At 32.8% G+C, this 14,147-nt stretch overlaps 1 protein-coding gene across 1 annotated transcript in view; it reads left to right on the plus strand.

The window, feature by feature from the left end:
• Positions 1-4,151: 4,151 nt before the first annotated feature.
• The window catches only part of LOC123551385 (glutamate receptor ionotropic, kainate 1-like), a 135,754-nt gene continuing 125,758 nt past the window's right edge, over positions 4,152-14,147 (plus strand). The window contains exon 1 of the mRNA XM_053542115.1: positions 4,152-5,570. Within this exon, the coding sequence (XP_053398090.1) occupies positions 5,444-5,570 (127 nt within the window). The 5' untranslated portion in view covers positions 4,152-5,443. The remainder of the gene's footprint in view (positions 5,571-14,147) is intronic.

Below are 14,147 nucleotides of genomic sequence, written 5' to 3' on the forward strand. Positions count from 1 at the left end.
GCAGCCACACAGGGCGCATAATTCATCCTCTACTAGTACAGACATATAATGACACTTTCATGACAACATCAAAAAGGACCTTTTGAACGATTTGACGAAGTTCCAAAAATCTCCATATACCCTTGCTCCGTTACGGACCCCTGTGGTATTTGTCTTTATTCCGAGTTCAAATCTGTTTCGTAGATGAAAAACTGACATGTCGTGCTAAATCACAGGTATTTTCAAATTGTTAGAAAATGCTGAAAATGTACTCAATTTTCGTGACAATATCTTAACAAGCTTCTCTCTGAATGACCAGTAAGAATGTATGATTTCAAGCTGAAATACCGGGAAAGATAACCATATTCTAAAACATGCTGAAAGTGTAAAATAAGCTGAACATAATAACGCAACGAGGTTTCTATGCTTTTAAATTTTATGCTTTGAACATTTTTAATTAATTCATTTACGTTAGAAACAATGAGTTAATGATCAAAGTGATTTTTCAGGCACTGACCTCAAGATCTTGGCTAAAATGATAAATTCTTTAAAATTCAAGTTTGGTAATATTATAAACTTTACAGCATGAAGTTTGGTTTTTTAATTATTTGAAAAGATGCAAAATCAAGACAGAAAAAGCATGTCTGAGTCGGGAATCGAACCCGGGTCGCTGCGCCAATAAATATTTTCCTGCGTTCTGGACAAAAACACCACGCAAGAATACGTTCTTAACGGCCGTTAAATATAAAGCCCCGTTGTAAACGCTTTTCAATTTTTGAAAGGAAAAAAATGTAAAATCTACTAATTAATATATGTTTCCCTGAAATATGATCTGTCAGTAACTACGTTTCAAAGCCTTCTTAAAGAAACAAAGTAATAATTTTCTGATATCTAAAAGTTTCTTTGTCGTATGATCTGGAGGTCCGTGCCTTTAATTTTGCATGCAGTCAAACCTGTCCTTTAGACTGACAAAAAGTGCTCGTTATTGGCAGGTGGTTTACTCAAAGGTTGAAATACTGTTTATGTTAAATACGAAACAAAACCAGTGGTCTCTGTTCAGAGTTTGTGTTAAGCACATAATTTGACTGTACAATGTATACAAATACTGGTAACGCACTCGTAGTAACAATTTGAATACAAAATGTCTTCTGTTATTATAACAAATTGTAAGTATTCACATGTTTATTGATTTGAGATATTGATAACAATAATATTGACGTTATCGTACGGTGTCCAATGAAAACAAAAGTTACATAGGATTACCTTTAAGTTAAAATATTTGTTAGTTACCGTTCTCACTTTTCGTTGACGGTCGCCGTATTTGAAACATTAAAAGCCGCAACCGAATACCGCTGAAATTCGATAATATTTTGTTTCGAATTGTGTCGGTGTTATGTTGTTGCGGTCAGAATATTAATGAAACACAATAATTTGGTTTTAACCCGCAACGTTAAATCCAAATCCTTAAATGTATACAAGTATTTCTTTTCTCCAGCTCTGATTATTCCCGGGAAACAGGAAATTGTCTAAGTACAGATAAGAAACTGGGGTACATTAGTAAGGAGGTCCCATGTGGTTAATATCTCAGTGAGTTTCAGAACTGCATGGCTATTTTATTCATATCTGAATTACTTTGACATTTATATTCCATATATGTAAAATAAAGCATAATTGTCACAGTGACATTTTTTAAATATTTGATGACAATTCGTTAAATATAGCATATAGATTGTTATATAAAAAGTAACTTATTTATATAATAAGGTAATGGTCCCGTAATGACAATCGGCAACTTACGTGACATTACGTAAAATCCCGATACTACTTCGGCATTTCCTGGCTGCTGATGTAGCTTGTCTGAGCAACCAGACGGAGAATGCCGAAGTCCTATACGGGGAATACGTAATCGCACGGAAATAACCGATATTCATTACGGGTCCATTACCTTAAACTTAATAATTTCATTTGGTTCAAGCTTCGCGCAGTTTCGGTCATACGGCAACCTTCCCGCTTAAAATTATGGAAAGGAGATACTTCAACCACTGGCAAAGCGTTTTTAAACAGGAATTTGGGCCTGTATAGGCAAAGACTTAAGAACGTCGAAATTTTTTTTTGCCATAACTTTGTTTTCTATAGTACGTCCATACTCCTGCATTTTTTCTGGGCTATCAATAGCCGCAGAATGAAGAGAGGAAAACTCAAGAGGAAAGTGAAAATTTATCTTTTTAAAACCTAAGTTTTACTAATCTTACTAAAGTACTCGATCCTCCTAATGTACGCGTTAAGAAGAAATGATTGTAATCAGATTGAAGTTTTTACACGCTAAACGTTAATGAATACGGGCCCTGGATTTGAAACATCAGGCCGGGGGTTACATTATTGTACTAAAAAGAGTAAGAACCTTAACGTTATGTTTAATTATTTTATGTCGCTTAAATTCATTTATGTTTAAGTCATAGTCTTATATTAGGCCCGCATAATACGACTGTCTGTAGATAAACTATGCATACATAATTAGGCAGCCAACTACCTTTCCTGTAACACAATGTAAAAAGTCCCTTACGACTACAGTATATATGCATATCATCATAAATTTTTAAACATTGAGACTGTGGTATAAAATTATATTTATCTAATATTTATTTATAACATAAAAAATATTGATGACATTTTAACATTACATTAAATAATTGACGTGAAAGGTTTTCGCTATAGAAATTGTCCCGTTACAACATGCTGCAGTTACATTCAATTTGATAGCATTTGTTGTTGCGTGCTTAAGTTAGATAAATGACGTCGGAAATATAGACAGTGTCATTGTGTGAGACAGCAACGAAAACATCACACTCGTTCAAAAGCAAAGTGTAAATAGCCCCAATTTAATTGATCGATATGTACTATCCATAAACACCTCGGTCTGCATAGAAAATTTATATGATAGAAATAATTACATCAAGATATATTTGGGAATCTGTCATATTTTTAATTTTTTATTCTTTTATCTTTCGATTTCAGGAAAAAGATATCTATTGAAACTATAGATACGGACTTATTTTAAAAAATGCAGATGTTGCTGCACATTTAATCAATCTGCATTTCTTATTACATTAAAAGTAAAGAAGAAATGCACAAAATGTTTGCTTAAATGCTGCAATGATTTTCTGTAATTTAACATATTACTTAACCACATATTATATTATTTACATAGGGAAGATTTAGTTGCTTTCAGTTCTTGCGCTGAAACAGAAATTGTGTCGCCGTTAAACAACTGTCTAAAACATATTAAATACCTATCAAAACAAATAAAATTACGTTCACAATTTTCCGTTATATAATGCCGCAAAAATTCAGTGGTATTAAAATGCCATGCAAAATATAGGTTTTTCCCGCCGTATCTCTTTGAACCATTCTCTTTACATATTATAGATCTTAATGATATATCTTTGATGTATTTGTGAGACTTATAGGACTATCTTAATTGTTTGTTTTTTTCAACATTCTTCCCATCTGCGCTAATAGTACCAGTGACATAACGCTTCAGAAGGTTACCGATGTAAGCATTTGGTCCTATACATTTCACAGTTGTTTTTCTATTATAACAATTTTACTTGTAAATATCTTAAATTACAATTTTATACTCTAGAGTAACTCGTTTAAAGGCAGAAAACATCACGCGTTAGCATTAAAATGAAATTGCCTAGAAATCGACCGTTTTGTCAAGAGAAATCCTCATTTTAGGACAGGATTGTGATGCTTATTTTGAGCTATTAACTTATATGTCCATATAGCGTACATTTATCACACCCGGTTTGTCCCGGATCTAATTAACTGACAATATTAAAGCGCCGTATATGTAGAGTTCCAGTCTCGCGGGATGTTGGGTCTAGTCCATAAAGATATAAACTCTGCAGCTTGATTTGCTTTCTCAACTTAAGCGTAAGATATCAATACTATTCTATTACAGAATGAAATAGCAAAAAATCGCGTGATATGGTTTGATGGCATAGGCGTGAACAGAAGGCACTATGCAGCGTCTCTTGCTTACCCTCCTCTGAAATCCCGATCTGTATTAGTAGCAAAATAATGAAACGTTTCCAGATAATTACTTGGGAAAACTTCTGATACCGTGTTTTGTTGCTCAGCATTGTTACAATACAATTTAACAGCATTTAAACATGAGTACCTTTGTTATTTAGTCAGAGAAAGAACTTATGATTGTGTTATAAATGCAAAGCGTGGTATGAAGTGAATGCGGCGGTTTCTACCAATTCATAACCACCGAAATTTCTGAATCGATCTGTTGTTAGTTGATTTCACGTTGTTTTTGGAGGAATATCTGCTACGCGACAGATAGTTGTCTGTCTATTTTCATGGACACACAGCACTTGTAAATGGTACGGAACCAATATATTTGTGATGTAAATTCAGTAGGGATATTGCAGTGGAACTATTAAGCGGAAATAAATGCTCTACCAAACATTTTTTTCGATGCAACGTATTTTATTCGATTAAACGGGAATGAAGATGAATGGATGCAATTGAGCAAACCATAGCAATGGATTTAAATGTGATGAATATATATAATTAATTTTTAGTGTTTGGATTATTTAATTCGTATTTTACAGGAATTAATCAAGACTTAGTGTTGATTTGTTTTTCATGATACAGTGTACTTTCATGGTGAAAGGCACTTAATTAATAAAAGTGTGTTTTTTTTCTTTTTAAGAAAATCAAAAATTGAAGATAAGTGATATAAGATTAACAAAGAAAAAAAGGTGAAAAAAAATGGGTTTTTTATGGAAAACCTGCTAAATTCCAGTAATAAGCAAACTATTTCAATTTTCTAGCGATTAAGCTTAATATGCAAGTATTTAATGCTTTATCAATTGTTTTACTCTTGTGTGTGCGGATTTTATTTACTTAAATAGAATAATAAACAATCTTTTTCAAAAATAAGAGGGAATGTTAAGCGTTTTGTTAAATGCGTACTACTAGTATATTTGTTATAATGTATATTCATTTCATCTAAGTCTTAAATACCGACATTTTTTTTTAATCGCAAAAAAAAAAAAACGAATTGAAATGAGGTGAACATTCAGTATATTATATAAAAATATGCCGTGTTTTTGAAATGTGATTTCAATTTTATGTGTTACATACAGAAATTTCATTCTAGGAGAAGTATTATAAAATAATTCTCTGTTACGATTGGAAATTGTTGGAGCCCCCGAAGTGAATTAATTTTGTCAATTCCTGCGGTTTTTCTAAATGAATGAGTGTGTAGACATGCATTGAGGAATTACAAAGTGAAGATCTGATCCGAATATTTAATGCATGAACAAACAGGAGTAAGCTGATTTTCCGAAATAGCACCATGAATAGGAGTTAATATCATTGTGTTTTTAAAGAAATATTGTGGAAGATATTTAATCTAAATGATTGTGTGTAATAGTTTACATTTTGCATGCTCAGCATGAGCGTGAAAATTATGAACTGGAAGCACAGGAAGCGTCTAACATCCTATTATCTGCTCGCGTTGGTTCTGATTCAAATGGTTAGCGTTTTGGCGGGAAGTCGACAGATGGTCATAGGTAAGTAATTGTTTGCTAATTACTTTTGGCCATATCGCCTTTATAAAAAATCACTTATTTCATATATGACTATTGTCTTTTTGCAGATTTCTGTATTCTCCCTGTCTGTCTTTTATGCGATATTTTACATACAGCTGTTTTTATTCGTAGCGGAGGTCCAGTAGTACCAAAAATATATGCAATTATAACATATGTATTATTAAAAAGTCCTCACAAGCCTTTTCTGAGTTAACGGTAATATCGTTACATATCAGATTTATACTCGAAAATTTAACGCTTTCGTGGTGTTATTCACTTTAATGATATATAATACTGTCAAAGTGATTATGTTCACATTCGCAAGGTACAGCTACCGGAAGTGACGACAGTTCGTTGGTCGTGTGAATATTATCTTATCACTTAAAATTAAAAAATACAACCTGTATAAGATTTAAGCATTAAACATCACAGGATGTGACAGATAATAATGTCTTGTGCAATACAGTGTATATCTCCGTTATACCCGTCAAGTTATGTATGACTTTGCATATTTTTGGTCTTTGAAAAATATGACTGTATAAAAAAAAGAATTGCGCTTTGTTCAGTTTTTATAAATGCAATAATTGTTCACGATTATGTAAATCAAATATTATAATACTACTCGCACCACCAATATGCTGTATGAGGAAAACATTAAAATTCTGTGACGATATATATAATATTTAACCTTCAGCCTGCTAGCGGCAAATGGTTTTGCCTTTGCGACCAGTGCAGACCAAGATCAGCCTGAACATCTGTTCGCTACTCAGTCAGTAAATTTTCAGTTGCAACCCCTTTGAATAATAAGTGGTACTGCCCAAATTGAATGAAAGACCAGTCCATTTCAGAAATTTAGCAGGGTAAAGGTTAACAATGGTTAACGCAAGCCGGCCTCGGCGATTGAAGGTGGACTGATGAATGAAACACATCAAGTGGTTCATCAGCTTGTATGAACCGGAACAGATTGGGTGATACTAAAAATGTTAACCGTTCCAACATATATCTTTATTTGAAGAGAGTAATTCTTCTTTTTTATATATGAATTAATCATTTTCTTATCTTATGTATTCCTGTTATTGGAACTCGTGTACATTTGTTGACATTGTCAAAAACAGCTTTCACACACACGTGCTGGGAATGTCTTAGCATAACCTTTGTAAATTTCCACTTCAGCAATGTGATATGCTTTAGATAATAACTGAAGACAACAAAATAAAGCTGCAAAGTGAGACTGCATGCATTTTTCTCTCTAAAATCTTACTTTTTAGTCTAATATCGTTCTATGTTATAAATCTTAAAGATAAATTCCCTGTAATAATCTAGTCCACGGCGAAGCTAATGCATATCAAATAAACGCATGAAATGTGGGACAAAGAGGAAAGTAAGTATTATTGCCCACACTTGACTATCACGCGTGTACCTAGTAATCAAACACCAATACCGACAATTACAGCGGGCCTTTGATATCAAATATTCATGTATGATTGTAATTTGGAACGTCGAACTTACAAATATTTTGATGTCATGTCGTTTTTGTTTATTTTATCAGTCGATATTTCACAAATGATAGCCCTTGGCAGCGGATATGAAATCATAATAACATTTAATCATGGAATTGCAATAATTGTACATAATAATCATTATTTTAAGAGAACCCAATCAAATTATTTTGTTTAAACGCGTGTCTGTTGCTATGCGTAAATGTACACATTTGTACATTACATATGCATGACAGTGTAAATGATTTCTGATAATCTTGCAAGTAAACAATCGACTTCATGGACGTGTATAAAATCTGTTTCAATGAACCAAAATATCTACATTTGTATATTTGGGATAATTTTGAAAAATGTTGCTTCACCTGTCCAATGCAGTTAAATAAAGATATTTGCAATGTTTAGTTGTTAATATCATTTGAAACGGTCTGAAATTAATATAGATATTGATGGTTGCTATTTTATACTTTACTTGATTCTTTTGAGTTTGTACATCATGTCCTACGCCGAACTATTGTTACGAAAACTGGCTGATTATTCTCTTCATTTTCATAAATACATGTATTGACGAATTCGTTTGAAACAATATGTACTAGCTTGCTTTATTTCGCATTATTCAAGTATAAAATGATCAGGTTCAATTACTATTTTATTAAGCAAACTCGGTAATTAGTTGGCATATGTTTTTAAACCTGAAGCCTTGCATAACAATAATAATAACTTGACTTATTACATACTCGTTTCTATTCCCCGTTAAGTTACACTGGTACCGGAAACGTCAATATTTTTCCATACACTGACGCCTGAATTTCATATCGGGTGCGTAACGTAATTCAGTGTGTGTTTTTGCACTATCTTTCTATTTAGTTTTGTATTGTCAATCCTATTCTGGCTATTGAACATATTTATGATATTTACTTAATATTTATACGTGTGGATGCGTATATAATAAAAAGGTTATTATCTTTGCATCGGGAAATATGCACTCGTTCTTCAGCGGAAGAATATTGCGCTCCTAAAGTCGCGCAATATTTTCGCTGAAGAACTCGTGCATATTTCCCGATACAAAGCTAATAACCTATAAATATTAAATATTGTTGATACAGACAGACAGAGTAAATTCTGATAGGCTTGCTCACAGATAATGGTATACATTCCACTTCCCTTAGTTAATTTTCTACCATACGCACATGAAATAAAAGCACAATTGGTCAATATTTGATACGTAACTTTATACTTTAAATACAATTATCCCCCATACCTTACTTCAAATTAGAAGCTGAGTTGAAACCCCTGACATGCTATCAGCAACAACGATTTTTAGTACACCAATTACAATGAAACGAGTATTTGCTGCTGAATCCCTGAACATGCCATCAACATCACATATTTTTGAAAAACGATTTTCAATACCCCATTACCTTACATCAAACAAGAATGGCTGCTGAATCCCCGAACAATCCAGACTTGTCTGGCTATACTGTACATTGTTAGAACCTTTGTGCGGACGTTAGGCAGGCGGCTGATTGCCCCATCTCTTAGTTCTTGCCCCGCTCCCCTCACCCTGTCTAACAGACGTTTGATTTTTTTCTATTCGAATATCACTTAGACTATCGAAGAAGAATTATCTTTCTCTACCAATACATCGCAAAAATTCATTATTTAACTGTCTTGTTTTCAAAAAGCAGATATGTTTAGAAATAATCAGTTGGTTTAAAACCTGTGACTGATTTATAGCAAAGGTAATATGCTGTATCACTTAAACAACATCCACAAATAATTACAAATAACGTGTGTAACTGTAATTACTTAGAACATATATTATCATCAGGTATGCTATCTGATAAAATGTTAATACACTTTGCTAAACTTCTTTCTTGTAGTTGATGTATTTGTATTGTATGTGTGTATGACAGTTGTTATTATTGTTTCTAGTGTTGAATGTCTGCGAAATAATCGAGCATCCAGCATGTTTTGAACGTAACAAATGTTACAAGTCATTTATTTGCTAATCAGAAAATATTTTGGATATATGATAGAAAGGTAAAGAGTATTACATTTGAGCTGCATGTGATTAAACGTAAGTGCTTGAAAACGTAATGGTTTTCATACCTGTTACATATCATTTGATAGTCTTACATATTTCCGTTTGTCCTAATTATTTTATGATATAGGAGTATATCATCAAAACACAGAAATATTTGATAAACGAACATTCAACATCTTTACCAATATTTTACCTGACCGTTACATGTTCTGCCGTACTATACCGTACGACGGATATTTAAAATATTCTGAACAAGGTGTCCCTTTGAAAATGAATGTCATCTGTAAAGAAATAGAAATAAAGAATTGCTGAAAACTGTTTCACCTAGTTCTGTGAAATCTCAACACTCGTACGCTATAGTCCTGTTCAATAAGGGTTGTTATCTCCCCTGATTTATTACTCCCCTTGTGAACTCTTCAGTGCTAAAAGATAAGATCAGCATACATTCTCAATAATTGGGAGCAAACATAATTAACCGAATTTGCATATGTAACAAATTGCTGATAACAATCTGTTGACAGAAATTGAATATTTATCATGTTTATATAATAATTGATAAAAGTGTAAACAGCATGTCATCTGGTCTAATCTTGAATTATCAATTATGTGAGAAATTCTGTTACTTTGACTGTAATATTAAATAATTGAAATCATGAGTGTCCTGATATCCAAGTTTTATGCAAGATCTGAAACAAAGTTCTAAGCCTTACCGATGTTATTCGAAACAAAATTTCATTAAATACATGTATAGCTGATATTGAGAAAGACCATTTTTAAAGAAGTTGAAATAAATGCCAAACATTGTTAAAAAGTGAAGCGATGTGCGGATTTCCTCTTAAATATTTCAAAGTATTACAGACTTACAGAGCAGATACTTGATGTTTCAGTTTAAATTGATATTTTCGTTGATTCAATGATAATGTTTAATTACGTTTAATTTAAAAAACGGTAATTGTTGCATTAAGTTTTTGAATGAAGGAAAAATATAACTTGAACTGTGTTGCATTACTCGTTCATTCACGAAATGTTCAACGGAGTAAATGTCAATATTTCAGAACGACCTTTGTTTCATAGGTGGAACGTGATTCAGCGTTGTTTGCCATGTTTCTATTTCAGTGTTAGTTTGAACCTCATTTGACATGACATTTATATTTTCCCTTAAAATTATTATACGATGTATGGTATATATTAAAAAGTCATATCTTCTCAATATGCACTCGTCTTGGAAACCCCCTAGTAATTTTGAAAATGGCATTTATCCATACGCTGCCAAAAATTATATGTGATGTAGCAGGTTAATGTGGTTGTACAGGATGGTATACAAATTAGTTATTTTTACATAGACTGAAATATAAGAATTTGCGATATTTTTCTCTTTTATTAATGACATTTTCCCCATACTTCAGTCGATTACGGCTTTTGAAAGTGACAACAAAAACGATATTTTTCAGTCACCATTTTTGAAAGACTATTTGCTCTGAATCCTGAGCTAATCCATCCAGTCCTATTTTGACATTCTCCAGTTACTTACAATCAACCATTGGACCGATCGATTGGGTTCTGTTTGTTAAACTTTTACTAGAGCGCTATTTCCATCTAGTTCTCTCACGATTCACCGAATGTCTAAGCTAGTTGTGAATATCAAATATTATAGAGAAATAATATCTTTCTCTCATTCGCGAAAATTCATTTTAACTGATTTTTTAAAAATAGTGTTTTGGAATAATTAGGTTGGTAACCTGGTATTTTAGCACAGGTAATATGCTGTCCTAAAAAATCTAAAATAATACAATACGTTGTGTAATGTAATTTAATTAGAAACTATATTATATTCAGGTAGTATTGATAAAGTTAAACATTGCATAAACTTTTTACTTGAAGGATTAATTGTAATTGTATTTTATGGTTGTGTTATTGTGCAAGTATTGATGTTGCGAATATATCGAGCTTGCCAGGTATGTTTTTGAAGTAAAAATGTTACAAGTCAATTGCTTCAGATTTTTGGTTTGATGATCGTAATGTATTAGATTTGAGCGCATCGTACTAATTTAACAAGTGCTTTAAACAGGTTTTATTTAATTCATGGATAGTTCTGACAATTTCGTTTCCTATTTCTTTAATATAAATTCATTCAAACACTAGGATAGTTTGATAAAGACAATTCGATCTTCCAATTTTCCTGCCGTTCTTTCGCCTATTTTCTGGGATATTTTATTTGCTCAAGGAGTGTTTTAAATAACGACAACTGCTAAGAATAGAATAAAGAAGTAAACGTTACCTTATTGAAATCTGAACCTATCCTATTGCAAATGCATCAAAATGAACATATGTAACAGTTCTTTGGAAATGGTGAGTTTTTAAAGGCGTTTAACTGTCCGGAGGTTGTGTCCCTTTAGGCAGTCCTTTTCCGGAATTCAATGTTTATACCAGTATACTGACACTTGTTTCGCAGAGTAATGTACATGTTTTACACGCTGTTCAATTTTCATTTTCTATGATTTGGTGTTGTTTGATTTTTCTCTCGAAAGGTAAGGCTAAGTGTTAACGTCGCACCGATACAATTATAGGTCATATGGCGACCTTCCAGCTTTGATGGTGAAGGAAGACCCCAGGTGCCCCTCCATGCATTATTTCATCACGAGCGGGCACCTAGATAGAACCATCGACCTTCCGTAAGCCAGCTGGATGGCTTCCTCACATAAAGAATTCAACATCCCGAGTGAGGCTCGAACCCACATCGATGAGGGGCAAGTGAGTTGAAGTCAGCTACCTTAACCACCCTGCCACGGCGCTTCTTCGTATAGAATATTAAAAAAATTATGATTATTTGCTAAAATTCTAAAGCGAGCATTTAAGTAATTTTATCTTTTTTAAAATACCTTTTTTATAGTGTGCCCACTTTTTGTCAATTATGATATAAAAACTAAACATACTAGGTGAACTTAATATGATTCAACATACCCGTGAAAGTCCGTGCATTCCGAAATCATGGAAAATTTTATATCAGTAAAGGAACATTCGAATGCTATTACAGGGTACGATAAAGCCTCTATTCATATATTGTACACGTAGATTCCATGACCTTCGTGCGCCCTGCAAAACCCAAGTTATAGAAATTTAAATATGTCTAATATGAATACACTACTCAAAAAATTAATTGCAGTCCAAACTATTATGTGAATCAAAAAAAAAAGCTTTTCCAAACTTCACATTACTGGATTTTTTTTTTTTTTTTTATGATTTTTTTTTTATTTTATGTTGATCTTAATTTTGATATGAATATTTTTCTCTATTTTATTATAAAAAGTATTTTTGACACCACTATCCTTGTAATGAAACTTTAACACCATTATATGTGTTATGTACCTTCTCGCATTGTATTTCGGTATGTAATAATGCGCACTTGAACAACTTCAATTAAATGTTATGCTATTTCCTTGACTGAACTTGGCTAAATACCAAAAACAAAAAACAAAGGGAAATACGTAGCATTGTACAGTCCCTGACTCGCGGATTTTGCTTTTTCCGCGTTACCACCGGCACAAATATTTGCCTTGAGTGGAAAATTGCGATGATTTTTTTCACATTGAACGGCTGTTCACAAAAGCGAAAATTCGCGATGATTTTATAAAACATCGCAATTAAAGTATCAATAAATGCCCGCGGCGAGTCTCGAGGAATAATCCCAGCGGGTCGCGGTGAATTGCGATGGATCGCGGTGAACCACCAGCAATCACCGCGAAATCCTGGTAAATTTTGTAGGTTAAAGATATACAAACTGTCTACTGTTGTTACATGTATAATTGCATTTGTTTTTCTGTTACAATGTACAAATAATAGGGTTTAAGAACAAATTTATAAAAGTAATGTTGATATGTAATCATTCCATTAGTTTAATAATTTATCTATAGTATTTATCAAATTAAAATTCTAACACGATCCGATTCATTTTCCTACTAAACAAAGAAGGCTGGAAATAGTGAATTATTAAACAACATTTCACTGTTCTGACGTCACAATTATTACGTCATAGCGTGAAACGGCGTAGCGGCGCGCTGGAAAAAGAACCGATTGAAAATGGGCAAGTATTTAATGAATGCCACCAAGGATGTACTTTAAAGTCCTTGGTAACGTGTTAGAATCGAAATAATAGATCTCATTTAGTGATTTGCTCTTGAATAAATCATTATTTGTCGTTCAGATGCGTAGTATTACATCACTCGGGCTGCGCCCTCGTGATATAATTCCTTCGCATCTGAACTCCAAACGGTGATTTATTCAGCGACAAATCACCGATGAGATATATCATTTCTTAATTAATTCCAATTTTGCCTTTTAGATAAATTTCAAAATTAAGATGTAGGGCTTTTCGTCGCACTATGCAGTTTTTAAGGTACATGTAAATTTCAATTAATTCCTGTAGGGGATAAATGTTTATATTCATTCGCACAATCAAACAGAAATATAAGTTACATATAGCATTTCACAAAAACTGTCTCATGTCATTGTGTAGTACCGAGGTTGGAGAAACAAAAATTGGCCCGTGAAGTTTATGTTTAAAGTTACTGTAATTGATTTTAAATCTATATCTATATCTTTAAAAAAAACAGTTAAACACCAATACGTACCAGACTGCTCTAGATACGCATTTCAGTTTAAAAAGTGTAATTAAGTCTCAGACAAGTGACATTTTAAATTCTGAAACGAAGAATAGGCTTTAAGCGTTGTAAAGTATGTTACATTTAAAACAATCGATGAGACAGTCGAAAGTACGCACACAAATATTTTTCAAAATATTAAAATATTGTGTCATTTATTGCCTCTTGGCCTCTAAACATCCATCCAGACTAATGCAAAAGTTTCTAAGTCTCTTAGAAACGGTAGTGATGTTTGGAAAATGTTTTGCCCTTGTGGCTGTTTATGTATGAAGTAATTTATCCACCGTCGATCAATCGTTGTTTGTTCTTGTTAACTCGTATGTTTTCAATCGTCTATTCTGTAATCGGTTGGAACTAG

This window comes from Mercenaria mercenaria, chromosome 4, assembly GCF_021730395.1.
Source record: "Mercenaria mercenaria strain notata chromosome 4, MADL_Memer_1, whole genome shotgun sequence".
Lineage (NCBI taxonomy): Eukaryota > Metazoa > Mollusca > Bivalvia > Venerida > Veneridae > Mercenaria > Mercenaria mercenaria.